General features: G+C 34.2%; 1 protein-coding gene across 3 annotated transcripts; it reads right to left on the bottom strand.

The window, feature by feature from the left end:
• Nucleotides 1–1,348: 1,348 nt before the first annotated feature.
• Nucleotides 1,349–26,324, bottom strand: LOC107469550 (jasmonate-induced oxygenase 1). 3 transcript variants are annotated; one of them, XM_016088922.3, is made up of 3 exons: nucleotides 25,779–26,324; nucleotides 24,970–25,300; nucleotides 1,349–1,629 (listed from the first exon to the last, which is right to left on the bottom strand). In XM_016088922.3, exons 1-3 carry the CDS (start codon nucleotides 26,246–26,248, stop codon nucleotides 1,372–1,374), a joined length of 1,059 nt encoding a protein of 352 aa, XP_015944408.1. In that variant the 5' UTR covers nucleotides 26,249–26,324; the 3' UTR covers nucleotides 1,349–1,371. The 3 variants fall into 3 exon arrangements, with proteins under 3 accessions (XP_015944408.1, XP_052110812.1, XP_015944409.1); XM_052254852.1 differs by lacking the exon at nucleotides 1,349–1,629 and adding an exon at nucleotides 10,788–10,934; XM_016088923.3 differs by lacking the exon at nucleotides 1,349–1,629 and adding an exon at nucleotides 24,536–24,816.
• Between the last annotated feature and the right edge of the window lie 89 nt (nucleotides 26,325–26,413).

Here is a 26,413-nt window from a genome sequence, read left to right as displayed (position 1 = left end):
TAAAATATCTATTTTAAAGACAAACGAAAAAGGTCCAACCCCAAAGGAGAAGAAATTTCTTGTGTCTCAGGACTTGCTTGGGAGGAAGTCTTTGTCTTGTGGCGCTGTTCTATATCATGTCAATATATTGAATTATTGATGGCTATTCAATTAGGTAACTACTTTAATGAAAATGTTAAAAATATTTTTTTATGATAATTTTTGTTTAAAAAGCATAATTTATTTGTTCAGCTACATTTTAAATAAAAGTAACATTTTTATAACATATAAAAATCAAGCTCTATAATTTATTATTCAGTTATTAAAATAAAATATTTTTACATGATGATAATGATAAGATCTTCGTTGAAGTAGCCACCATTTAATTAAGGTGGCTTGCATTTAGTAATAGGTTGGCACCATCTTTTGACATTTTAAAAGAAAAACTAAATTTTTTAGACAACAAAAATTACAATAAAAAAAATTTAAAAACCAACAATTTTAATTTATATTGAACAATATTTTTAGCTAACAGTCTAATATCTTTAATTTACTAACAAAAAATCAGTACAATCATCCTAGCACAAATTAGTACTTTTAATACAATATTTTTAGTCAACTAGCCAAAAATTAATTTTTTTAGTCAATATTTTTAAATATTATTGACTAATTATTAGCCAAACTAATAAATTATATCATAGACAATTTCATTTAGCTCATGTGAGTTCTTAAAAAAATAGCCACTAACTACTGAGAAGTCTAAACTGAATCGGGCTCGACAATTATGAATCTAAATTCTTTCTCCCAACGCAATCACGTACAGTCTTAATCAAGAAAACAGTATGGAGCTCCAGTTTTAGCACATCTTAATCAAGAATTTGACTCTCTCAATATAGGTTGAAATCTGATTTTTTTTATTTGCCTATTTAATTGTTGTTGTTTATAAAATTTTTGCTTTGTACAAACCTATCATTTTTAATTCTGTTTAATGGTTGATGTTTATGATATTTGCTTGTTTATAATTTTAACTCCCTAAAAATTTATGATTTTTTAAATTAAAATTTTATAATTTTATAATTTTATATAGAAATATTTTACACAATTTTAGTATTTCATTATATATTTAATTATATTTGATTTAACTATGATTGAACCACTATTAGATAATTAAACTTTTGAACCAGCCTTGTGAATAATCAATAATGTTTAAAAAATAAAAAAAATAGTCAAAACAGTCAAAATTTATTCTATTAATAAATATTAAATAATACAAATTTAAAATTTTTTTTATCTACTTGGCATTACTGGTGACTAATTTACTGATCAGTCTAATTTTCAGAACAAGCATTAATAGTAGAGTTATGTCCAAGTGATGAAATCTTATTAAAATCTTTAAGCTAGCTTATAATAATGAATTTGTATATTCTCGTCTGTTTGCTTCTTGAAATTGCTGTTCATTCTGCTTAGAAGAAACTTTCCGGATTTATATGGCCTATATTTTGAAGGACTTTTCTCATTTGTTAGCTCCTCCAATGGCTTCACTTCAGTGTCATGTGCAGGGAAGAAGAAGTATGGAATGGAAAACCTTTCCTTCTCTGAATTAACTATTGCTCTGTGTTCCACACTCTCATAGGCATCGTTGCTCCAAACCTACATGCATAAAATACTCCAATCACATACCAAGTAATAACAAACACAATATTAACAAGACTAATAATACTACTCTATTAGAATATATTACCAGAAACACTTTTTTTGGATAAAATAAAATAGTAAAGTTACTTGTTATAGTACCTAAAAAATTTAAGCTTATTTAACAAATTTTCTCCTTTTCAAAGAGTAAATGATTAAAATATCCTCTCAAAATTTACTTGTTAATTAAAGCTTTAATTATCTGTTGGTTCCTATAGTTTCGTTAAATTTTTAATTAAATTCTTATACTTTTCTTTTTTAATTAAGTCTTTGAATCATTTTAAAATTTTTAATTAAGTTCCTGTAGTGACAAAAATGTTTAGATTAACAAATATTTTGTTCCTAAATTAAAGATACCATCAAATCCATAAAAATGATTACTATGATTTAAAAGGAAGAGCTTGACCTTATCTCAGAAATCCAAGAGCAAGTTTGGCTAAAGGGGGAAGCATTGAAACAAAGGATGTCCACGAGATACAACAAGAAAGTCATTAGACAAAATTTCACCACGATCTCATACTAATCAGGAATGACATCAGAGTACAAAAATCGGGCGAAAGAAAGATGGCTGTAAACTGAAAGGACCATACAAGATCTTTGAAGTCTTGGAAAAAAGGTTACTAGAAAGTGTCCAACCAACAAGAAAATGAGTTTCCTAGGTCGTGGCACGCATGCAACATGAAAAGATACTAGAGCTAGAAAGCGAACCTTGCTCCATGTTGTACTTTTTTTTCCGATTTCAACTAGCGTACAATAAAACTTCGAAGCAAAATCTCAAGATAGAGAAATCTTGGAAGAAGATCAGCAAAAATGGAGTCACGGTGAGGAAGAACGAAAGTCTCGATAAAAGAAGAGGCAAAGTTGTAGGAGTGAAAGCGAAAAAGAGGAAAGAGAAAAATGATTATGGCTACATAGTCATTAGGCGTAAAACGATAAATTTACCCTTCATTTAATGACACGCATGGTTAGCAAGGTAACAGAAAAGACGCGCGAATGGTTACAAAAAGACGTAATGTTTTCAGATTCAAAAAACACGTCTAGTACTCAACCTAACTCCGAGAAAGGCAATATACCCGACGTGATGAACTGAAAGCCACAAAAGATCAAAACCGACTTGGGAATGCTTAAGTCTGAACCAATGAAGCTCAACCTCAAACAGAGGGCATTGTTCATACACTGACATATTATCTAGCCAGACCCAAAATGAATAAAGTCCAATCTATAGATATAAATCAGATCGACACTAACCCAACCATATAAGAGGTCAGACACGGCGACATGGGCTCAGTCCTCCTTATTCAAATAAGAAACTAACCCCTACTATCTCTCCAATTCATCTAGAAAGGAAATCTCAGCAAACTCCTTACAAAAGGGGAGTAACCAACCCACCATCAAAGGTGGAACTACTTCAAAAGTGGTTATTGACCCTACATCTACATTTATAAATATCCTAACACCCTTAGGTATAATTCGAATTCCAATCTACTAAAACCTGCTAAAAATTCTTGCTAACTTAAGCATCGAAGTCCCTTGTAGGTACCATCCCCCACTGTCTCATGAGGAACTTAGACGGCGGCACCTCAACACCAGAAGACGTCGAATGCTATTACAAAAGGAGTCTGGACCTCACGTTCAGACCCAAATTCATCCGTTTTAGGTAAACCTCGAAACATTGGCGCCGTTGTCAAGGACCTGGTATTCAATATCGCACGATGGTAGACGATATTCTAGAAGATGGACACACGGCTTCCAATTCTGAAGCCGTAGAAGAAGAGCAATATAACGATGAGCGTGCATTAGTCATACCTCCCCGAATTGATAAAGGGAAAGGTGTTGCCAGAGACGCGCATCCATCAAACTCGGAAGGACACAGGATAAGCTTGAAAGTTTATTAACTTGACGGATCTGGGCTAAGAGACTCCACAGAAATCATGGGACTTGTCCACGACATCAAGTTTGGCTAGAACAACTCGAGCAGGAACTAGAGCAACAACGAGAATTCGAAAGAGCCCTGAGAAGAGAGGTACGATGGCAAAGGAAATCAGGAGAAAAGCTCTTGAAATTGTAACCAGACTTCAAGGGTAGGAGAGCCCGAACTTATTGAGAAGAAATATCTCTAGCGGACGAAGATCCATTTATAGAAGAAATCGTGTGTGCTAAAGTTTCTAGAAACTTTAAAATCTCAAACATGGACCTTTATGATAGAACCACTGACCTGAGACATCATCTGAAAAACTTTAAAAGTATCTGGCAGATGCATCCTTGCTGCAAAGTTTTCCCGACTACGTTAACCAAGGTAGCAATGAAATGGTTTGATAGCTTACCACCTATATCAATCACCTGCTTCGACAACTTGGCGTGAAATTTTCTCACCCAATTTCGCATCCAAAATGATAAGGTCAAGCATGCACCAGGCCTCTTGGGAGTAAAGTAAGAAGTAAGAGAATCTCTATGGGCTTATATAGAAAGATTCAATAAGGCGTGCTTGGAGATTCAAAACCTATCCACCAAAGCAGTCATCATGGGACTAGTTAACGGCCTTAGAGAAGGTCCCTTCTTCGAGTCCATATCAAAAAGACACCCGACCTCTTTGTATGAAGTACAAGAGCGAGCAGAGAAGTACATCAATATGAAAGAAATTGCCCGGTTAAGAGAACCTGCACAAGGCAGCACAATCAATATCAAGCTCGAGACAAAGAGAAAGAACCCAAGAAAAAAAAAGAATACAACTCGGACAAAACTTGAAGGTATCACAACTATACCCCATTGCTAGTTTCTCTTGTTGACGTCTATAGAAAGATCTGCCACATAGAAAAGATCCCACCTCCCAGACCAATTAAAAATAAAAAATTTGGAAGTCGGTCAGAATACTGCGAATACCATAAAATCTACGGCCATTCCACCAATAATTGCTATGATTTAAAAAATGTGATAAAAATTGGCTAGAAAATGTCAGTTAGATAGGTATTTAGCAGAAAGGTCAAATGACCTGAGCAAGAGGAAAATAGATATAGAAGACAGGGTTCGCGAGATCGGCCACTACGAATCCGTGAGAGACAAATCTACATGATCACTGGAGAATTTGCAGGAGGAGGAGGAATAACCAAATCCCCCCACAAGAGACATTTGAAAAACGTTTACTAGGTCGGTAAGGAAGTTGAAACGCTTGATCTACCTACCATCACCTTTACAACCCAAGGGATAGCACCTGGACATGTTGACCCGTCGTGATCATAACGATACTTGCCAAAGAAAACCTTCACAAAACTTTGGTAGACCAAAGAAGCTCGACTGACATCCTGTTTAAACCCGCTTTTGATAAGTTGGGTCTAGAGAAAAAGGACTTAAGAGCATACCCAAATACCCTCTTCGGTCTGGGAGATACTCCAATTCGACCTCTAGAGTTTATTTCTCTCTACACCACCTTTGGGAAGGGTACAAAATCAAGGACCTTGAGTATAAACTACATAGTGGTCGACATAGCATCGGCTTACAATGCCCTGATAGGTCGGACAACGCTAAACCGACTTGCTACAGTAGCTTCCACCCCTCACTTTTGCATGAAATTTCCACTCATGAGGGAATAGCCACTATAAAGGAAGGCCAGAAATTAGCAAGAAGATGCTACCATGAAAGCTCAAACCTATGAGGGTATACAAAAAGAAAATAAGTCAACACCATAGAACTCGGAGGTGTTCGAATGAGGGAAAAACTGAGACCCTAACCTAATGGAAAGATTGAAGAAATCCAGATTGGGGATGAAATCAGAAAAACAACTGACGTAAGGGCTAACCTGGAAGAATAGCTAAAACAATACCTCATTAAGCTTCTGCAAGAAAAGTTTGATCTTTTTTCATGGAAAGCTTCTGACATGCCTGGAATCCACTCTGATCTCATGAGCCACAAGAATGTCGTTTACTCGGGTTCATGACATGTCCAGTAGAAATGATGAAAGCTCAGCCTTGAAAGAACAGAAGTCGTATAAGAGTAAGTCCATGCATTGTTAGATGCCGGGTTCATAAGAGAAGTAAAGTACCTGCTATGGCTTGCTAACATAGTACTTGTGAATAAACAAAACGAGAATTGGAGCATGTGTGTTGACTAGAGCGACCTCAATAAATCTTGTCCCAAGGATCCTTATCCCCTCCCCAATATTGACGCTCTGGTAGATTCGGGTTTTGGATAGAAGTATAATCAAATTCCAATATACAAAGTCAAATTAGGAGAAAACCTCTTTCATTACTCCCAGGGCGAATTACTGTTATGTGGTAATGCCCTTTGGGTTGAAAAATATTGGAGCCATATATCAACGTTAAAAAATAATGTGTTTTCATCTCACCTCGAAAAGTTGATGAAAGTCTACGTGAACAACATGCTTTTCCAAACAAGAGAAGAAACCAGTCTGCTATCTAACTTAGCAGAAGTGTTCAACACAATATGGTTGCATGTGATGAGATTAAATCCCATAAAGTGAACCTTCGCAGTGGAAGTTAGGAAATTCTTGGTATTCATGCTCACCTAAAGAGGCATTAAAGTCAACCTGGACAAATACAAGGAAATATTAGAGATGAAAAGTCCGACCTGTCTGAAGGAAGTTCAATAGCTAAATGGCAGACTGACAGCCTTGTCAAGATATTTAGCAGGGCCATCTTTGAAATTCTTGCCTTTATTCTCAATACTCAAAAAGGGATATCAATTCTAGTGAATTCAAGGATGTGACCAAGTCTTTCAAGACTTTAAAAAAATTCTTGATCCAGCCACCTATCTTAATCCGACCCGAAGAAAGAGAAGAACTCGTAATGTATATGGCCGTAGTAAATAAGGCCATCACGTCTGCCCTCATCCGAGAAGATAAAGACGGACAACAACCTGTGTACTTCACGAGTAAGGCGTTACAAGGGGAAGAATTGAACTATCAAAAAATAGAAAAATTTACCTATGCCCTCATCCTAGCTTCCAGAAGACTCCGACCTTACTTTCAAGCCCATACCATCAGAGTCCGAACTAACCAACCTATGAAGCATTTCTTCTAAAAGACGGATATTGCAGTTTGGATGCTACAATGGGACTGTGAAATTATTTGAGTTCGGCCTCAAATATGAAGCTTGTATAGCCATCAAATCTCAATATTTGACCGACTTCTTAGCTGAATACACAGGCAAACCACAAGGAAGCCCTGCAGCTTGGCAACTATATGTAGATGGATCATCAAATAAAGTTAGTATTGAAACAGGAATCATTCTTGAGAATGAGGAAGGAACCCATGTAGATCTTTCGTTAAAATTCGAGTGTCCAGCCTCCAATAACCAAGTTGAATATAAAGCCATGCTTGCTAGCTTAACGCTAGCCAAAGAAGTCGGTAGCATCAAAGATCATATTGTTTAATGACTCCCAAGTGATAACCTCTCAGATAAATAGAGTTACCAAGCCAAGGATCATAGCATGAAGAGGTACTTAGAGAATACAATGGAACAGCTAACACAATTTCAGAAAATAGATGTCAGACATATAACTCGTGAGCTTAATTACCGAGCTGATGCCCTCTCCAAACTGACTAGCACAAACCCAGGGAGAAAAAGCCTGATCCAGAAAACTCTCCACGCACCTTCAGTGGCCAAAGAGATCGACAAGTCAGACGCTTTAACAATCTCCAACGAAAACTTAGGTTGTATGACTCCTATTATCGAGTATCTAAAATTCGATAACATACCTAAAGAAAAAAGGAAAGTAAGGAAACTCATAAGGGAAGTACAGTGCTATACTCTGGTTAACAACGTTTTCTATAAAAGAGGAATATCTACACCCTTACTGAAGTGCATTCCAACCTCCAAGACTGAAGAAATCCATAGTGACATCTGTAGAAATAGTCTAGGAGCACAGTCACTAGCTAAGAATGTGTTACAAGCTGGTTTTTTTTACAAAGGGAAGTGGCCAACTTCGTCAAAAAATTCCCACCCTGTCAAATGCATGCCGATTTCTATGTGGCACTACTTGAAGTGCTCATTAGCTTCACCTCGCCGTGGCCTTTTGTAAAGTGGAGTTTGGACCTGCTCGAACTATTTTCTCAAGCATCTGGATAGGTGAAATACCTCATAGTTAGGATTGATTATTTTACTAAGTAGATTGAGGCAGAGCCTTTGGCATCCATCACGGTCCAAAGAAGTAAAAAATTTCTCTACAAAAATATTGTCACCCGATTTAGAGTCCTATACTCCATCTCCACAAACAATAGGACCCAGTTCATCGAATCGACCTTCAGAAGCCTGGTGGCAAGCCTCAAAATTAAATACCAATTCACATCAATAGAGCGCCCTTAGACCAATGGACAAGCAGAAGCTGTGAATAAAGTAATATTTGTAGGGCTCAAAAGAAGACTACAAGATGCAAAAGGAGCCTAGACTGAGGATCTTTCCTAAGTTCTATGAACATATCGGACAACTCTCCATTCCACAATGGAAGAATCTCTGTTTCGATTTGCTTATGGGATAGAAGCCATGATTTCTATTGAAGTTAACGAAGAAAGCTCAAGGGTAAGGTTCTACAATGAAGTGGGAAACATCCAAGCTCAAACGGAAGAGCTCGACCTCCTCTGAAAAATCCAAGAGCAAGTTCGGATATGGGAGGAAGCATTAAAACAAAGGATGTCCATGAGATACAACAAGAAAGTCATTAGACAAAATTTCACTATAAATAATCTCATACTAATCAGGAATGACATCGAAGTACAAAGGTCGGACGAAAAAAAGATGACTGCAAACTAAAAAAGAACTTACAAGATCTTTGAAGTTTTGGAAAAATGTTACTACAAAGTGTCCGACCTACAAGAAAACGTGCTTCCTAAGTCATGGCATGCATGCAACATGAAGAGATACTATAGCTAGAAAGTGAACCTTGCTTCCTGTTGTAGTCTTTTTTATGACTTCAACTAGTGTACAATGAAACTTCGAAGCAAAATCCCAAGATAGAGAAATCTTGGAAGAAGATCAGTTAAAATGGAGTCACGGTGAGGAAGAAGGAAAGTTTCGAGAAAAGAAGAGGAAAATTTGTAGGAATGAAAGCGAAAAAGAGGAAAGAGGAAAATGATTATATTTATATAGTCACTAGGGGAAAACGATAAATTTACCCTTCATTTAATAACACACACGGTTACCAAGGTAACTAAAAAGACGTGCTAACGATTACAAAAAGACGTAATATTTTCTTTTTCAAAAAACACGTCGAGTACCCGACCTAACTTTGAGAAAGGCAGTATACCCGACGTGATGAACTAAAAGCCACAAAAGATCAAGACCAACTTGAGAATGCATGAGTTCGAACCATTGAAGCTCAGCCTCAAGAAGTGACACTGTTCATACCCTAACCCATTACCTAGCCAGACCCAAAATGAATAAAGTCTAATCTACAGATATAAATCAGACCAACACCAACCCGACCTTATAAGAGGTCAAACACAGCAACATGGGCTCAGCCCTCTTTATTCAAATTAGGGGTGTACATGGGCTGGGTGAATCTGGATTTGATTTGACCCAGACCCAGTCCAAAATATATACCGGGCCTATACCCAAAAAAACCTACACACCTTTAGGCCACAATTATATCGGGTGAAAATCGGCCCGTTCAAGACAACATATTACCTTGATATCTTCTTGTAACCTAGCATGTGAAAATCTCCAAATTTTCAAGACTTCAACCTTTATTTGACATGATAAAATTCACTTAGAAAAATATAACAAGAACCAACCATTCACCAAAATTAAAGCATAACTACAATCAATACTAATATTGTCTAATAACACCAAATATTTAAGTCAATGCAAATAACACAAAATATTATGCATTAGTCTAAAGTCTTATACATCCTATACATAAAACATTAACTTATAGTCTTATAACGACTAATAACACAAAATATTAATGTTCATAATACTTAAATTCGACAAAAGAATAGCCATAATCCATTAAAAGCCATTAATCTTGTCAACTTGTTCCTTGTAATAAAACATGAAGAACATATCAACTAAAACATGAAAAACAGATAATAATCAACTAAACAATAAACACATCAACTAAATAGAACAAGAATCAACTAAACAAATCAGAAAAAAAAAACAAGAAATAATTTAGAACAAATCAGTAAACACATCAACTAAATAGAACAATAATCAACACCCCTAATATTCAAAAGTTCTAATAATCAAAAATCAACACCCGCACCTAATCAGAATTCTAATAATAAAAAATCAATACACATACCCTTAATCAGAATTATAATAATCAAAATCAACACCCACACCCCTAAATTCACAAATTCTGATAATCAAAATACCTATTTCCTAATTAGAATATTAATTAAATAATAAAATTAATTATTTACCTGAGAAGAGAAGAAGAAGAAGAAGACCGGAGAAGAGAGTGGAGCAGAGGGGGCGGGACTCACAGAGCAGAGCAATGGGGGGGCAATAATAGAGAAAAAGAAGAAGAAGATGACCAGACCGAGTAGAGAAGCGTCAGTCATCACCGAGAAGCAGGGCAGCACCATCGGTCGTCTGTCATCGGACATCAATCATCGATCGTCACCGTCGTTAGTCAAATGAGGAGCTTCGCCGGTGGATGGTTAAACAGAGAAGGCTAAGAAAGAAATGGTGGCGGCATGCGTGAGGGGAGGAGGGTCCAACTGCGTGGTGCATGCTGGGAGTGCGTCATGCGTGCTGGGAGACTGGGAACGGGAGAGAAGACGAGGTCAGGGATTAGCGTGGAGACTAGGCACTGGGCATTAGGGACTGTGAGAAGGAGGTTGAATGGCTAAGGGAGCTTGAAGGCTGAGGCTGAATTGAATGCGTTAAATGGCCTGGGCAGTGGGCACTATTTGCCCTAATTTTGTATGATGACTGGGGGTCCGGGTGACCCGACCTGTAACACCCTAATTACCTGAATGTCATGCTTCCGGCTGTGTCACTCTGATAGCTTGGGTATTATGATGACTCTTAACATATTTAATATTAAAATAGGAGCCTGTTTAAAACTTAAAACCGTATTTTTCAAAGACCATATATAACAAAACATAAACCCATACTTACAACCATATACATACATATACATAATATTAACTTACAAGCATTACATAATACAAATCATATCCCTCTCACAAAATGTGAAAAGCTAAAGGCGAGAGAAAACATAACTAATACAACACAATACATAAAATAAACGGAAAAGTAATATACTTCCGAACTTCGTCGTCGATATCCTGAAAATAAAAAAACCTGTAGGGGAGTGTGAACATCATCCTCGCTGGTTCTCACTATAGGGTTAGAGAATTGCTATAATAAGATATGTAAAATAAAACTATTTTAATTATACAGTGATCGTTTCCCGCCTTATGATATTCAAAAACCAAGGATTTACATTCAAAAATCCGAAATTCTTTTTAAAAGAGAAATCTGTTAATTCTTCAAAAATCCAAAATCTTTTTCTTTTTGTATCAAATATTAAAAGTTTTCCTAGATAATATAAATGACCAAGCTGTTCCAAACATAGGTTCATTAAGTCTATGCTGAACCAGTTTGATTTTTCATACTTTACTAAACCAAAAATACAAACTAATCATGGCCATAGTCCCAAACAACTCAATCAACATCCAATTCACCACATTCCACTCAATTTTAGTCACAAACACAAGTAAGAAAGTTCAAACACAATCAAAGCAGTTACATCAAGTAGAGCAATTAGCAGTTAAACATAATTATTCACATAGGCAAATGAATTACAATATGCACCCCAAAACAATGTCACATAGATGCATATGATGAATACCTGTCCTATAGCTGATGAGTCTCATCTGTCGGTTATAAAGGCAAACCCGACATGTCTGGTAGCTAATCCTGGACAGAACACCAAATACGGAGCAAGTGGAACAATGCCTCAACCTTTGCATCTTACCTGCGTACCTGGAGCAAGGGACAACTTCACCCTACCTCTTACCCAGGTGGTGTTACAGTTATCAATCCGGAGCAAGCGACGATAGAATTCCACCCTTGCATCTTACCCGGAGTTTCAAACTCTCAATCGGAGTAAGTGGATAACACCACTGCATCTTATCCGATATTTTCGTCTCTTACCCGGAGCAAGTGGATAATACCACTGCATCTTACCCGGAGGCATATTACAATCAAATTCAAGCTCATTTTCCTTATCCTTCCAACTCATTCATAATCATTTTCGCACTTCCTCCTCAACAAGCCACATCAAGTAAATCATCATTCATGCCGCATATCACTTTTTCTTCAAATCACTTTACTTTGAAACCAAAATCACTTCTCTGTATAACATTCTTTTCCACACAATCTAATTTTCCCAAACCAACCTCAAAATTCATTTCATTCTTAAACCATCCGCTTATCCACTTTAAATTAGGAGTCATTAATTAATTACCACAACAAAGTCTCAAGATTTTGAGGGAGAATCTACTAAATTTTAATTTCTAAAATTCATTAAAGATCCTTAAAAATCATTTTCCTAATTTGAATCAAAATTAGTTAATAAGAATCAGAAGTCCCAAACAATTTTTAAAGCCGAATCACTTAGAATAAAACCAGTCCAATCAATTCAAAATCACCTTCAAGTTCACTTTTATAACCAATTCTCGACTTCTTCCAAAACGCCACAAATAGAGTTATTCAATCAAAGTCCAATTTCCTTTTAATCCACTAAAACTCCTCCGAATGTGATTCTTTAATCAAATTCAAAATATAAACCCCTTTTCGTATTTACATCAACCTCAAAACATAAATCTTTTCTAAATGACTTGCACTCAACATATAATACTTTTCTTAAGAAAAAGCTCAATTGTAATATTCCTTTGAATAATTCAATTTAAAAAATAATTCATTATTTTCTTAAATAATTCAAGTGAAATAATATAATTCTTAAATTCATAATTTTCTAAATAATAGTTCAAACAAACAAAGTCTCAGATTTTATAAAAATTTCGACAGCACCTCTCCTAAAACTTAGACTTTACCACCTTTTCGGGTCCCAACCAAACTATTCTGCAACCCTTACCAACGGGTTCAAAACAAAATCTGTTCAAAATCAAACTGATTCGAACAATTCGTCATTTTTATATCTCAAGAAAACCGATTCAAACTCAAATCAATTTTCAACGGATTAAATTCATTTTCAAAACTTTAAAGAAACACTTCAAGAACCGTCCGTTTAGCAAAACCAAATAATAATCCAGTCAAACAAACATTCATATCCATCCAAGACAACTAAACAATACATAAGACTTATACAATCACTAAAGGTACATTTCTCACATCAATATCCATTTATAACAATTCCAAATTATAAAGTTTAGTTTTCTGAAAAAGCCACTACCTCGATAAGTGAACCCGTAACCTGAACACATCACGAAAACCTTTTCTTAGTGCACAATCGGTGGCAGCCGCAACTACAGCAACTCTTATCACGACACATAAGAACCGAAACTCAAACCTAAAGCATTAATGTTGCAAGGACCTTAGAAACACATAACAAAATAGCGACTAAACGAATTCGAAACAAGAAACAGCTTACCGAACTTACAAATAGCTAAAAAAACGAAATGGCGGTGACTCCGTTGACGACACGACTGCTCGATGTCGCATGCACGACTACTAAACTCGGCATGCAAGAACCACAACTCGACCCTGCGTTACCATCATCTCAGTTACTCTGACAGGCTAGGACGTAAAACTAATTTTAAAGGTTTTAGAGACGATAATGCTTACCAAGGGAAAAGAGAATTTAGTGGTTGTTTTCGGCAGCAGAGGCGGCAAGGAACGACGACGAAGGCACGGTGGTCTACCTCCCCTGTGTGTACTCTCCCACTCTCTTCCTCAGATCTCCACCATGGTGACGGTGACTTTGACTCCACGATGAGGACAACGGCGACGCGGGTACATCAGCGGCATTGACGAGGTTCACGAACATGACTGCGTGTGGGGGTCTCCAGGTCCGCAACCCTCCCCCTCACTCGCGAGCCCTCTCTCCTTGTGACTCTGTTCCCAACGGCGACGTGCCGTGGTGCGGCACGATAATAGGGATGTGGGTGTCGGCACATTTTGGAAAACTAGGGTTAAAGTTGTGTATTTGTGGGATTAAGTTTTTGGTAAAAAAAATTAGGTATAAGGGTAGTTTGATAATTTTAATAAAATTATGGAGTAATAGAGTAATTGAAAACTAATTTTGTATCTAATAAAATTATAAAATTATATTTAATTATCAATTTATAATTTATTTTCAACTTTACTCTAATTCAATAATTAGAAAAATTAAATTAATTTTCTTTAAATTATAAAATAGAGCTAAAAATTTAATTATTCAAATTAAAGCATATAAAATACTCATTATTTCTAAATTACTAAAACTTTAAACAATAAATAAGAAAATACCCAATTGGTATAAATATCTCAGAAAATATATTTTTGAATAAATAAAATAAATCATAAATAACTTTATTATATGATTTCCTAAAATTTGGAGTCTTATATCCTACCTCTCTTACAAAAATTTTTGTTCTCGAAAATTGATATAAAATAAAAGAGACTTTCATCAACATCACTTTTTAAACACACTTAAGCAAAAGGCAAAAAGGTCTATAAGATACAAGGATATAAGTGTGATACGAAATAGAAGCTATAAGATAGGTTTGATGCAAAAGATTACAAAACTGGCTGGCGTTAAAACAACGTGATTAACTTCGTAACACTGATCTCGCACCAACTCTAGAGATTCAACTTCCTAAACTTCAACATGACGTAACTTCATTATTCCCAACCACACTTTTTAAACAGATCCTCCGAGAACTCTCCACCTCATCAATCACTCCACAAACTCACCTTTTATATTCACAAACTTCGTCTTAAAGAACTAATGCATCACATTACTATACTTAAAGGTCGCACGTGACATTAAAATAATTCTCGAATTCACTCAAAAGAATACAAGACCTTGTAAAAAGGACAAGCGACGAGGACAATATCCGCAAGAACTTGAAAAAATTATTGGGATCACAAGTAATCAAGGATGTATAAGGAATGAAGAGTAGAAAGAAAAATCACTTTGCCAACCTCAATAATGACCCACGAATCAGAGAAGACCGGTAGGAACAACAAAAGAAAAGCAATGTGATAGTTTGAAACAAAATCAAGCTGAGTCAAAGAAGTATGAAATCATAGAAGAAGATTAGTTGAAGTCAGTGATGACGCTCGCAAGGTTTAAAAATTTATGATTAACAACTCCTTCTAATACATTTGAATATAAAGAATGAAAAACTTAAGGAAGATCACTTCATGCTCTAAAAGAAAAGGTACGCAACCTGCATTTTGCAAAAGGATGACAGAAACATATATCAAAACTGCAATATGGTTAAAAGAAAATTAAATTGCATTTCGTCCAAACAATTTCCAAGTAAAAGACAAAATAGGTGAAGTTTAAAAAATGAAAGTCAATTGTGTTATGACCAAAAATAATTTCACAATTCTCGAAAGACATTTAGGTACTATATCAAATAAAGTTGTGCAATGGAACCGTAGCAAAGTTGGAGGAAAATCAAATTTTGTTAGAAAAAGGAAAGTCTGGGGTCAAGTTTTAAACTACATAAACTTTAAAATTCATATTCAAACTCCATTTAGAAAAGGAATTCTGAGGTAAAATTTACTTATAGGTCAGTTAAAAAAATAAGTGGTGCGTTGCAAACAGAAAGATTTCTGTTAAATAAGGAAGCTTTTCAAAACTTCATTTAAAATAGTGCATGCCAACTTCAAAACAACTTTGTCAAATTTAAAGAATGACTATGGATGCAATTAAGCAAGAAAAATTGATTTAAGATTTCTTAAGAAGAGAATCCAAAACTTGTTTTAAAAGTTCACATCAAGACTCCAAGAATATAGTTGAAATCGCCACCTCATAGGAACATTCAAGAATATTAAGATGTACTTAAAAAGAAATCATGCCATACGAAAAAGGACCTTAAATCAAGGGAGTTTAAACAAGATTCACTAGGCATGAAACATCAAACAAGCTTTCAATTGATCCAAAAGAATACAAAACTCGTAAGGAAAGACAACTTAATCAATAGTGAATTATCAAGAAAAAACCTTTGACTAAAGGAAGATGAATAAGAGGGAAAACGATGCACTAAATTGAAACAAATTCAAGCTGACTTGGATGATTATGAGATTCACAAAAGAAGAAAAACTAAGACCAATAGTGTTGTTCATAAAAGTAAAAGAATAATTAAAAACAGGACCAAGTATGACATCCATAGAAATGAAAAGTAAAAAACAGGACCAAGTATGACATCCATAGACAATGTGTTATGCTAAACCAAATTTAAATTAAAAATAATTTAGGTGAAAGTTTATCAAACGAAGATCAACCGGGATAAAGGCGAAAATCCTTTCTTTTAAGAATTTTGAAAAAATTACCTAAGTACATAATCGAGTAAAGATATGCATAAGAACGGTAGTAAAGTCGTTAGAAAAATCAAGTTGCATTTAAAGTAAGTATATTTCCGTAGACCAATAAAGAACAGGCGAGATGTTGGAATTAAATAGTTTTTAAATTGTATCAGGGATTTTCAAAGTTTTATGTAGAGAAGTGCATATCGAATCAAAAGCAATTCTATAAAAATTTGAAAGATGATTGTAAATATAGTTACATAAAAGAAGAACTGAATCACAATTTCTTTAAAAGGGACTCTGAAAAAGAATTTAAAAAGGCACACTGCATCAAAACAAGTTCAGAATTATATCGAAGAATACATGAATCAAGAAGAAGAATTTAATCAGAATAAGGCAGATACACCAAGAATTTCAGGCAGGCATATGCAATTAGGATCAAATAAGAATGCATACGAATAGAGAAATAGGGTTAAAAAAATCAAACTACTTTACCAAAGAAATAGCAAACAAGAATTTCAAGATAGGCTAGGAAAGAACAAATCACATAACTTCAACAAAATTCAAGACACATAACTGAGTAACCTCAAGAAAAAGTTTCCAATGTTCCCAACACCCGCGATTCGTGTTAACCGTAACTTGTATATCATCTATGATAACCTATTAGTGCTTCCATATACATAATCCACTAGTTATTAAGCCGGCCAAACTCAATCCTAATTATGCAATGTAAAACTAATGGCATTAATCAATAGATCGTCATGTGCATAAAGCTCTAATTCTCGTTATCCGAACAAGACCTACTACATGATAGACGCTTAGAGCATGCAATTGAAGCATAGTGGGTCCATTCCTTAGACTCTACAGGAAAGACTACTTTGATACCATAATGTAACACCCTAACTATCTGAATGTCACGCTTCCGGCTGCGCCACTCTGATAGCTCGAGTATTACGACGACTCTTAACATATTTAATAATAAAATAGAAACCTGTTTAAAACTTAAAACCGTATTTTTTGAAGACCATATATAACAAAACATAAATTCACACTTACACCATATACATACATAACATAATATTAACTTACAAGCATTACATAATACAAATTATATCCCTTTCACAAAATGTGAAAAGTTAAAGGCTAGGGAAAACATAACTAATACAACACAATACATAGAATAAAAGGAAAAGTAATAAACTTCTGAACTTCGTCGTCGACATCTTGAAAATAAAAAAATCTGTAGGGGAGTGAGAACATTGTCCTCGCTGGTTCTCACTATAGGGTTAGAGAATTGCTATAATAAGATACGTAAAATAAAACTATTTTCAATATACAGTGATCGTTGCCCGCCTTATGCATCTTTTCAAAAACCAAGGATTTACATTCAAAAATCTAAAATTATTTTTAAAAGAGAAATCCGTGAATTCTTCAAAAATCCAAAACCTTTTTCCTTTTGTATCAAATATTAAAAGTTTTCCTAGACAGTATGATGACCAAGCTATTCCAAGCATAGGTTCATTAAGTCTATGCTGAACCATTTTGATTTTTCATACATTACTAAACCAAAAACACAAACCAATCACGGTCCTAGGTCCAAACAACTCAATCAACATCCAATTCACCATAATCCACTCAATTTTAGTCACAAACACAAGTAAGAAAATTCAAACACAATAAAAGCAGTTATATCAAGTAGAACAATTAGTAGTTAAACATAATTATTTATATAGGCAAACTAATTACAATATGCACACCCAAAAAGTGTCACATAAATTCATATGATAAATGCCTGTCCTATGGCTGATGAGTCTCATCTGTCAGTTATAAAGCCAAACCCGACATGTCCGGTAGCTAACCCTGGACAGAACACCAAACACGGAGCAAGTGGGACAACACCGCAACCCTTGCATCTTATCCGCGTATCCGGAGTAGGGGACAACTTCACCCTGCCTCTTACCCAGGTGGTGTTATTGTTCTCAATTTGGAGCAAGCGGCGATAGAATTCCACCCTTGCATCTTACCCGAAGTTTCGAACTCTCAATCGGAGCAAATGGATAATACCACTGCATCTTACCGGGAGGCATATTACAATCAAATTTAAGCTCATTTTCATTATCCTTTCAATTTATTTATAATCATTGTTCACACTTCCTCCTCAACAATCCACATTAACTAAATCATCATTCATGCCATATATCACTTTTTCTTCAAATGAATGTACTTTGAAACCAAAATCCTATAACATTCTTTTCCACACAATTTAATTTTTTCAAACCAAACTCAAAAATCATTTCATTCTTAAACCATCCGCTTATCCACTTTAAATTAGGAGTCAGTAATTAATTATCACAACAAAATCTCAAGATTTTGAAGGAGAATCTACTAAATTTCAATTTCTTAAATTCATTAAAGATACTTAAAAATCATTGTTTTCCTAATTTGAATCAAAATCAAATAATAAGAATCAGAAGTTCCAAACAATTTTAAAAGTCGAATCACTTAGAACAAAACCAGTTTATTGAAATCAAAACCACCTTCAAGTTCACTTTTAAAACCAATTCTCTGACTTCTTCCAAAATGCCACAAACAGAATTACTCAATCAAAGTCCAATTTTCTTTTAATCTACTAAAATTCCTTCGAATGTGATTCTTTAATCAAATTCAAAATATAAACCCCTTTTTGCATTTACATCAACCTCAAAATATAAGTCTTTTCTTAATGACTTGCACTCAACATATAATACATTTGTTAGGAAATAAAGCTTAATTGTAATTCTCCTTTCAATAATTCAATTTAAAAACAATTCATTATTTTCTTAAATAATTCAAGTGAAATAATATAATTCTTAAATTCATAATTTTCTAATTAATAGTTCAAACAAACAAAGTCTCAGATTTTATAGAAATTTCGGCAGCACCTCCTGTGCGCGCTCTCCCACTCTTTTCCTTGGATCTCCTCCATGGTGACGGCGACTCTGACTCCAATATGAGGACAACGGTAGCGCGAGTATATCAGCGGCGGCGATGGGCTTCACAGATCTGACTGGGAGTGACGGTCTCCAGGCTCGCAACCTTCTCCCTCACTCGCGAGCTCTCTCTCATTAAGACTCTGTTCCCAGCGGGGACGTGGCGTGGTGCGACGCGATGGGCGATGGCTGTGGCGACGCGGCAGTCCTGAGCAACGCGGCGATGGTAGCTCGACAGAATGGCGGCGACGACTTAACGGCTAGACAACGGCAATGCGATGGTGGCGAGCTCCCCTCCGCCGGCGACGCTCTCCCCTTCCTTTCCCCCTTCTCCGTTGGTTCTCTCTTCTCCTTTTTTTCCTCTGTCTGATTTCCACTTTCTTTTCCTCGTGTGTGTTTGTGTGACATTGAGAAGAGAAAGAGGGATGTGGGTGGTTGCACATTTTGGAAAACAAGGGTTAAAGTTGTGTATTTGGGGGATTAGGGTTTTGGTAAAAAAAATTAGATATAAGGGTAGTTTAGTAACTTTAATAAAATAAAGGATAATAGAGTAATTGAAAACTAATTTTGAATCCAATAATATTTATAAAATTATCATTTAATTATCGATTTACAATTTATTTTCAACTCTACTCTAATTCAATTATTAGAAATAATCAAATTAATTTCCTTTATATTATAAAATAGAGCTAAAAATCAATTATTCAAATTAAAGCAGATAAAATACTCATTATTTTTAAATTACTAAAACTTGAAATCATAAATAAGAAAATACCTAATTGGTATAAATATCTCAAAAAATATATTCTTGAAGAAATAAAATAAATCATAAATAATTTTATTATCTAATTTTCAAAAATTTGAGGTCTTACACGAGCTATGACTCGGTCCTAGTTTCACTTTCTTTCTAGGTTTCATTTTTTCTTCCCAGGTCAGCCCCGGGACACTTCGGGTCCGGGCCATCATCTTCCAAAATGGTTCGAGCTCGGGCCGGGTCTTCAGGCCAGACTGGACCGTGTATGTAACACTAGAATGTCACGTTTTTGGGTGCGCCACTCTGATAGCCGGGGTATTACGACGAATCTCATATATTAGATAATAAGGTATGAGCCTTTACGTATAAATCTATGGATGGTTTTACTAAAAACTTAAAACTTTTCCAACAAGAACAAACAACACATACTCACATACTTAATATTAATAATACATTATAGTATTACAAACAAAAGTAATTACAAAACCTACCTCTCTGATTAAAACTTTAACTAACAAGGCGACGGACAAATAAATTCTAACAACTCAACTCGTAAACATAATCTTCTATACTCCTGTAATTCTGCATAAAACCTTCGCCCCTATAGCTAAAAGGGGTTGAAATGGAGAGGTAAGAATTGGAGAATTTTTAGTAGGGTCGGTATGGATAGTTACATTCATTTTATTCTTTGGTGCACAAGAATTCCATAACAGAATACTTACAATCTTCAACAGATGGCCATTAGCAACAAACCTTCTAATACAAACAACTTTAACAAACCGTTTTTGAATTTAAACTTTTTTTCAAAAGAGAAAAGAAAACTATTTATTAGTTAAACCCCTCGACAAGGCCTCTAGACACAGTACTTTTCAAACCATTTTCAAACTCTTTTCTTGATAAATCAAATTCAAACATAATACTTTTCTCGATAAAACTCAAAACATAATCATTTCATTAATAATTCAAAATCAGCTAATATAATCCTTAAAACATTTGGAAATTCATTTTAATGTCCAAATTTTTTAGAAATTACACTTTAATCACTAAACTTCTAAAAATTTTATTTTAACTCACAAACTTTCTTTTATTTAACATCTAACCCCAAAACTCTTTCTTAATTATATTTTGGCCACAAAATAGTCAAAACATGAGAGTTTTGTGTTTTTCAAAGAACCAAATCAAACTCATCAAAAGTTCATCAAAATTACTTGATTTTTTTAACTAGTTTTTCAGTTGTTTCGGTAACCGATTTTTCATAGCTTTTAATTTATTCTCACTGCCATCAAACCTCATTAAATTTATCTCAAAATACAATATCACAATAGCTCCAAAATTGTCAAAACACCTGAGCTGGATGTTCATACATAGCCAAACCAAAATCTCAAGCAAACAACGATAATTTAACAAAAATTAAACATAAACTTAATCAATCTCAAACAATAATCAATCAAACTAATATTCACTTATCAAATTCACATTTAATTATTATAAAATTATCAAATCCTACTTCTGTACGAAATCAGAACGATGAAAATTTTGGAAAAACTTTTTGATCGAACTGCTGAAGAAGAGAACGTCAAAATCAGTTACTACACCTTCGAAGCTCCCTCGGCCGAACTTTGCATAGAGGGACAGCAACTCTACCATTGATTTTTTTCGAACAAAAGTAATATCAACATAAAAGAGAAAGATACAAACACTTTAATTGAATTAGATTTTTTATTAGAACTACAATTCTTAAAAAATTGAAGTTGAAAGTCATGGTTCCATGAAAGCTCACATATTTTCTTTCTCTCTCTTGGTCTTTCTTTCTCTTTGTCCGTGACAAGAATGAATGAATAAAAAGGGATAAGTGAATATTATGATTAATGAGAATTGTGGTGTAAAAGCCTTATTAGATGTCATGGCTAGTTAATGCAAGAAAGTATGTGTCATGTTTATATATATGTTAAGCCATCTTTTTTTCCCTTAAAGGCTTCAGTCAAGTGATGTGATGACGATGATAAGAGAATAATAATTAATGATATACTAATGAGGTGTCAAAAATAATAAATGAAAGGGGTTGGGTGTCGCGGCCTTAAGGCAACTAAGTTAGCATTCAAGTTATGAAATTAATTTAATTATTTTTAATAAAATAATTTTTAAAAATAATAAATTTCAATCAATAAAATAAATTATAGCTAAATGGTTAAAAATGTGGGTCGTTACATTTTACCTATTTTATAAAAATTTTTGTTCTGAAAAATTAATACAATAAAATAAGTTTGAACTCTATAAAAGAAAGCTAGATTCATGAGAAAAATACAAGCAACGTCAAGAATAAATACTCAAAAAATTTCAAGTGAACAAATATGATCAGAATCAGGCAAAGATATGCATAAATAATAAGATGTAGTTGAAAGAAATAATCAAATCACATTTTAAGGAGAGAATCCAATACAAAGAATTTCAATGAGAATAATGAAAGAAGAGATGACACCAAGTCACGTATAAATTCTATAACAGAATACTTACAACCTTCAACAGATGGCCAATAACAACAAATCTTATAATACAAACAATTTTAACAAATCAGAGATACAAAGAAAATCACAAATCAAGAAGCACACACGCACAATCACAGAAACACATATCATAGAGAAGTATGCACAAACAAGTATGATGCATGTCTAGTCCTACAGCTAATGAGCTCATTTGTCGGTTATATAGCCAAACCCGACATGTCCGATAACTAATCCAGACACTGTCTCTCTGTTGCGCATTAATACCATTAGAGAAAATACGTGCCTTGTTACCGTTAGAGGGATTATATGCCCTGTCACCATTAGAAGGAATATGTGCCATATTAGCCTTACATCTAGAGAAAAAACACAGAAATACTCACCATTCAATTTCATAATTCAAACTCAGCTTTCATCATTCTTTTTCTTCATCTCCTTTCCTGATCAAGGGGACAACGCCACTATCTCTTATACGGGGTCATATATCTCGTTCATTTACAAATTCTCATTGCCATATTCATGTCTCATTCATTCTCATATTCTTCGAGCTAACTTCAAAATCGTTTTCAAATTTAAACTTTTTTTTCATAAGTCAAAGGAAACCTATTTTATTAGTTAAACCCCTCGGCGAGACCTCTAGACTTTAGCGGAGCGACAACCAACCTCATTTCAAAACTAAATCATTTAAACTCCAACATAATTCATTTTTTCTTAAATAAATCAAATCAAATCAAATAATTCTTTCAATCCAAATTAACCAAAATAAAACTTCTCAGAATTCTTCTAAAAATTTTGACAACACCTCCCCTAAAACTTGGACTTTATCACCCTTCTCGAGTCCCATCCAAATTGTTTTTCGAACTCTTTTCTTGATAAATCAAATTCAAACATAATACTTTTTTTCGATAAAACTCAAAACATAATCATTTCTTTAATAATTCATTTCACTCCCAAATTTTTTAGAAATTATACTTTAATCACTAAACTTCTAAAAATTCTATTTTAACTCACAAATTTTCTTTTATTTAACATCCAGCCCCAAAACTCTTAATTATATTTTGGCCACAAAATAGTCAAAACATGAAGGTTTAATTATATTTTGGCCACAAAATAGTCAAAACATGAAGGTTTTGTATATTTCAAAGAACCAAATCAAACTCATCAAAAGTTCATCAAATTATTTGACTTTTTTAACTAGTTTTTCAACAATTTCGATAACCGATTTTTTACTATTTTTAATTTAATCTCGCGGTCATCAAACCTCGTCAAATTTATCTCAAAATACCACATCACAATAGGTCCAAAATAATCAAAATACCCCAATTAGCTGTTCATACATAGCCAAACCAAAATCTCAAGTAAATAACAAAAATTCAGCATAAACTTAATCAAACTCAAACAATAATTAATCAAACCAACATTCACTTATCAAAGTCACATTTAATTATTATAAAATTACCAAATCTTACCTTCGTAAGAAATCAAAATAACAGAAATTTCGAAAAAACTTTTTTATCAAACATCTAAAGAAGAAAACATTAGAATCAGCTACTCCACCCCCAGAATTCTCTCGGCCAAACTTTGCATGGTGGGACAGCAACTCCATTATTGATTTCTCCCGAACAAAAATAACATCAACGTAAAAAGAAGAACGATACAAACACCTTGATCAGATTAAATTTTTTATTAAATTTTTTATTGAAGCTACTATTCTAAAAAACTTGAGGTTGGAAGTCATGGTTCTATGGAAGCTCACATTCTCTCTTTCAGTCATTCTTTCTCCTTCTTGTCCGTGACAAGAATGAATTAATGAAAAGGGCGGACAAGAATAAATTAATGAAAAGGGATAAGTGAATATTATGATTAATGAAGATTTGTGATGTAAAAGCTTTATTAGGTGTCATGCTTAATTAATGAAAGAAAGCATGTTTCATGATTATATATATGTGCGTGCGCGCGCATCAAGCCCCGTTTCTAATTTTCTTTCTTTTGCTCCCTTAGAGGCTTCGGCCAAGTGATGATGATGATAAGAGAATGGTAATCAATGATAAACTAATGAGGTGTCAAGAATATTAAATGAAGGAATTGGGTGTCGCAATTTTAGTTGTTACGGTATACACTTCTAATTCAAATAAATAACTAATTCCTACTATCTTTTTAATTTATCTATAAAAGAGATCTTAACAAATTTTTTATAAAAGGAGAGTAACTAAACCACCATCAAAATAAAACTACTTTAAATATAGTTATTTACACTTATAAATATCCTAATACTCTCAAATATAATTCGAATTTCAATCTACTAAAAATTTGCTAAAAATTCATACTAACTTAAATATCGGAATCCCTTATAAGTATCACCTTCACCTCCTCACGAACCTCCTCACGAAAATCTCGGATGACGATACCTCAACATGAAAAGACGTTGAACGCTTTTACAAACAAAATCTAGACCTCACATTCAGAACCAAATTTATCTGTTTCAAATAAACCTTCGAACAGTGAGATTCTCTTATAATTCTAGACAAAAATATTGACTCTTAAATAATTTCCTATTAGAAATAATGTAGCTACATAGATAGGATCATAGGAAATCACATTCCAAAGTTAAAATTCTGCGGAAGTTGTACCTGAATAATATCACCAACGTTGATGATATAATCATTTGGGGTTGGTTTCACTCTGACCCACTCTTGATGTGTCTTATGTTTCACTTCAAGTCCTTCAACCTCATCTTGAGCAAGAATGGTTAAGGCACTTTCATCCTTGTGTGGACCAACTCCAAGAGCTATGTGAGGGAAGGGGCATGGAGGATAATAGTTGAGACGAATAAGACTGGTTTGACCTCTCATAAAGAATTCCTCAAGCCTCTTCGGTTGAAGGCCTAAACTCATAGCTATAAGTTCCATCAATTTGAAGGCTAGCTTCTCCATCTCTTCAATATACTCTTGGATTATATCTCTGATTAACATTCATTTTTAACAAAACTCAATTCCTTTCTTGAATTTGGATTTAATTTAAAAAGTAAAGTACGTATTAAAGTTCATAATATTGAGAAATTTACTTAAAATAAATGAAATTAACTTCATACTCATTAAAAATAAAAAATTATTATTTCTATCATAAAAAATTAAAATATTAACAAATTTTTACAAGAACAAAATCAACATTCTGTTACTTTTGTCACGCAAAAATTATCTTTCCTGAATAAAAAGATTAATTTCGTTCATTGTTAAATTTATTAAAATTTTAAAATTTCATAGTAATTTACTCGAATTAAGATGAAAACGTTCCAGAAACATCAGAGAAAAACGAAAAACAGAATTAAAGAAACGGAGGTCAAACTGAATCATCAAGTCAAATAGTCAATGGACTCAAAAGAGGGGAACAAAAATCACAAAGCTTATCAAAAAACGGAAAAGAATGAATGAATGAATACCTGAAGTGAGAAGGATGTTGAGGAGATTTATTACTCAACTGCGTGACTCGATCATCAAGTTCATCTGCAGTAACAGGGAAGAAAGTTGGTTCTTTTGCAAGAAAATCAAACACTTCTTTCCAATCTCTAACGTTCCTTGTGAGCTCAGTGTCATAGTAACCGCTCGGAGAACTTTCATCTCTGCTAACCTTCTTCTTTTCTTGCAAGCTCTGAGAAAAGAAGTTCTTGGATGCTTCCAGAAGGTTCCGCCTCAGAGAGAGAGGCACACCGTGGTTTGTTACTTGGAAGAATCCCCATTCCTTGCACGCGCTTCCGATCTCCTTCACCAGCGCGTCAATGGAAGAAATAGAAGGGTTGCTTGATGTTACAGGGGAGAGGTCTATGACTGGAATTCCTTGTGCTTCCATGGTGGAGACACTTGGCCTGTGTTGTGGTTCTTGGATGAATAATGCTTGGTCCTCCTCTTCCATTCTTGCAGCCAACCAAAGACTCCAGTGGTATTGAATTTCGATTTGGTAATCAAGGTTGTGTTTCGATTTGGTTTTTGAAACACAATATATATAATATCAAAAATGTTATTTATATATCAAAAATTAATTTTTATAATTAATTATTATATATATATATAATTTAAT

The sequence above is a fragment of the Arachis duranensis genome, chromosome 10 (assembly GCF_000817695.3).
Source record: "Arachis duranensis cultivar V14167 chromosome 10, aradu.V14167.gnm2.J7QH, whole genome shotgun sequence".
Classification (NCBI taxonomy): Eukaryota; Viridiplantae; Streptophyta; class Magnoliopsida; order Fabales; family Fabaceae; genus Arachis; species Arachis duranensis.
Note: the sequence above shows the minus strand (reverse complement) of the source record. Positions and strands in the feature narration are given on the sequence as shown.

Coding starts and splice junctions, on each gene's coding strand:
- LOC107469550 (XM_016088922.3), bottom strand. CDS start 26,248: ATGGAAGAGGAGGACCAAGCATTATTCATCCAAGAACCACAACACAGG. Junction 25,301..25,778: donor CAACATCCTTCTCACTTCAG/GTATTCATTCAT, acceptor AATGTTAATCAG/AGATATAATCCAAGAGTATA. Junction 1,630..24,969: donor ACGTTGGTGATATTATTCAG/GTACAACTTCCG, acceptor TTATGCATGTAG/GTTTGGAGCAACGATGCCTA.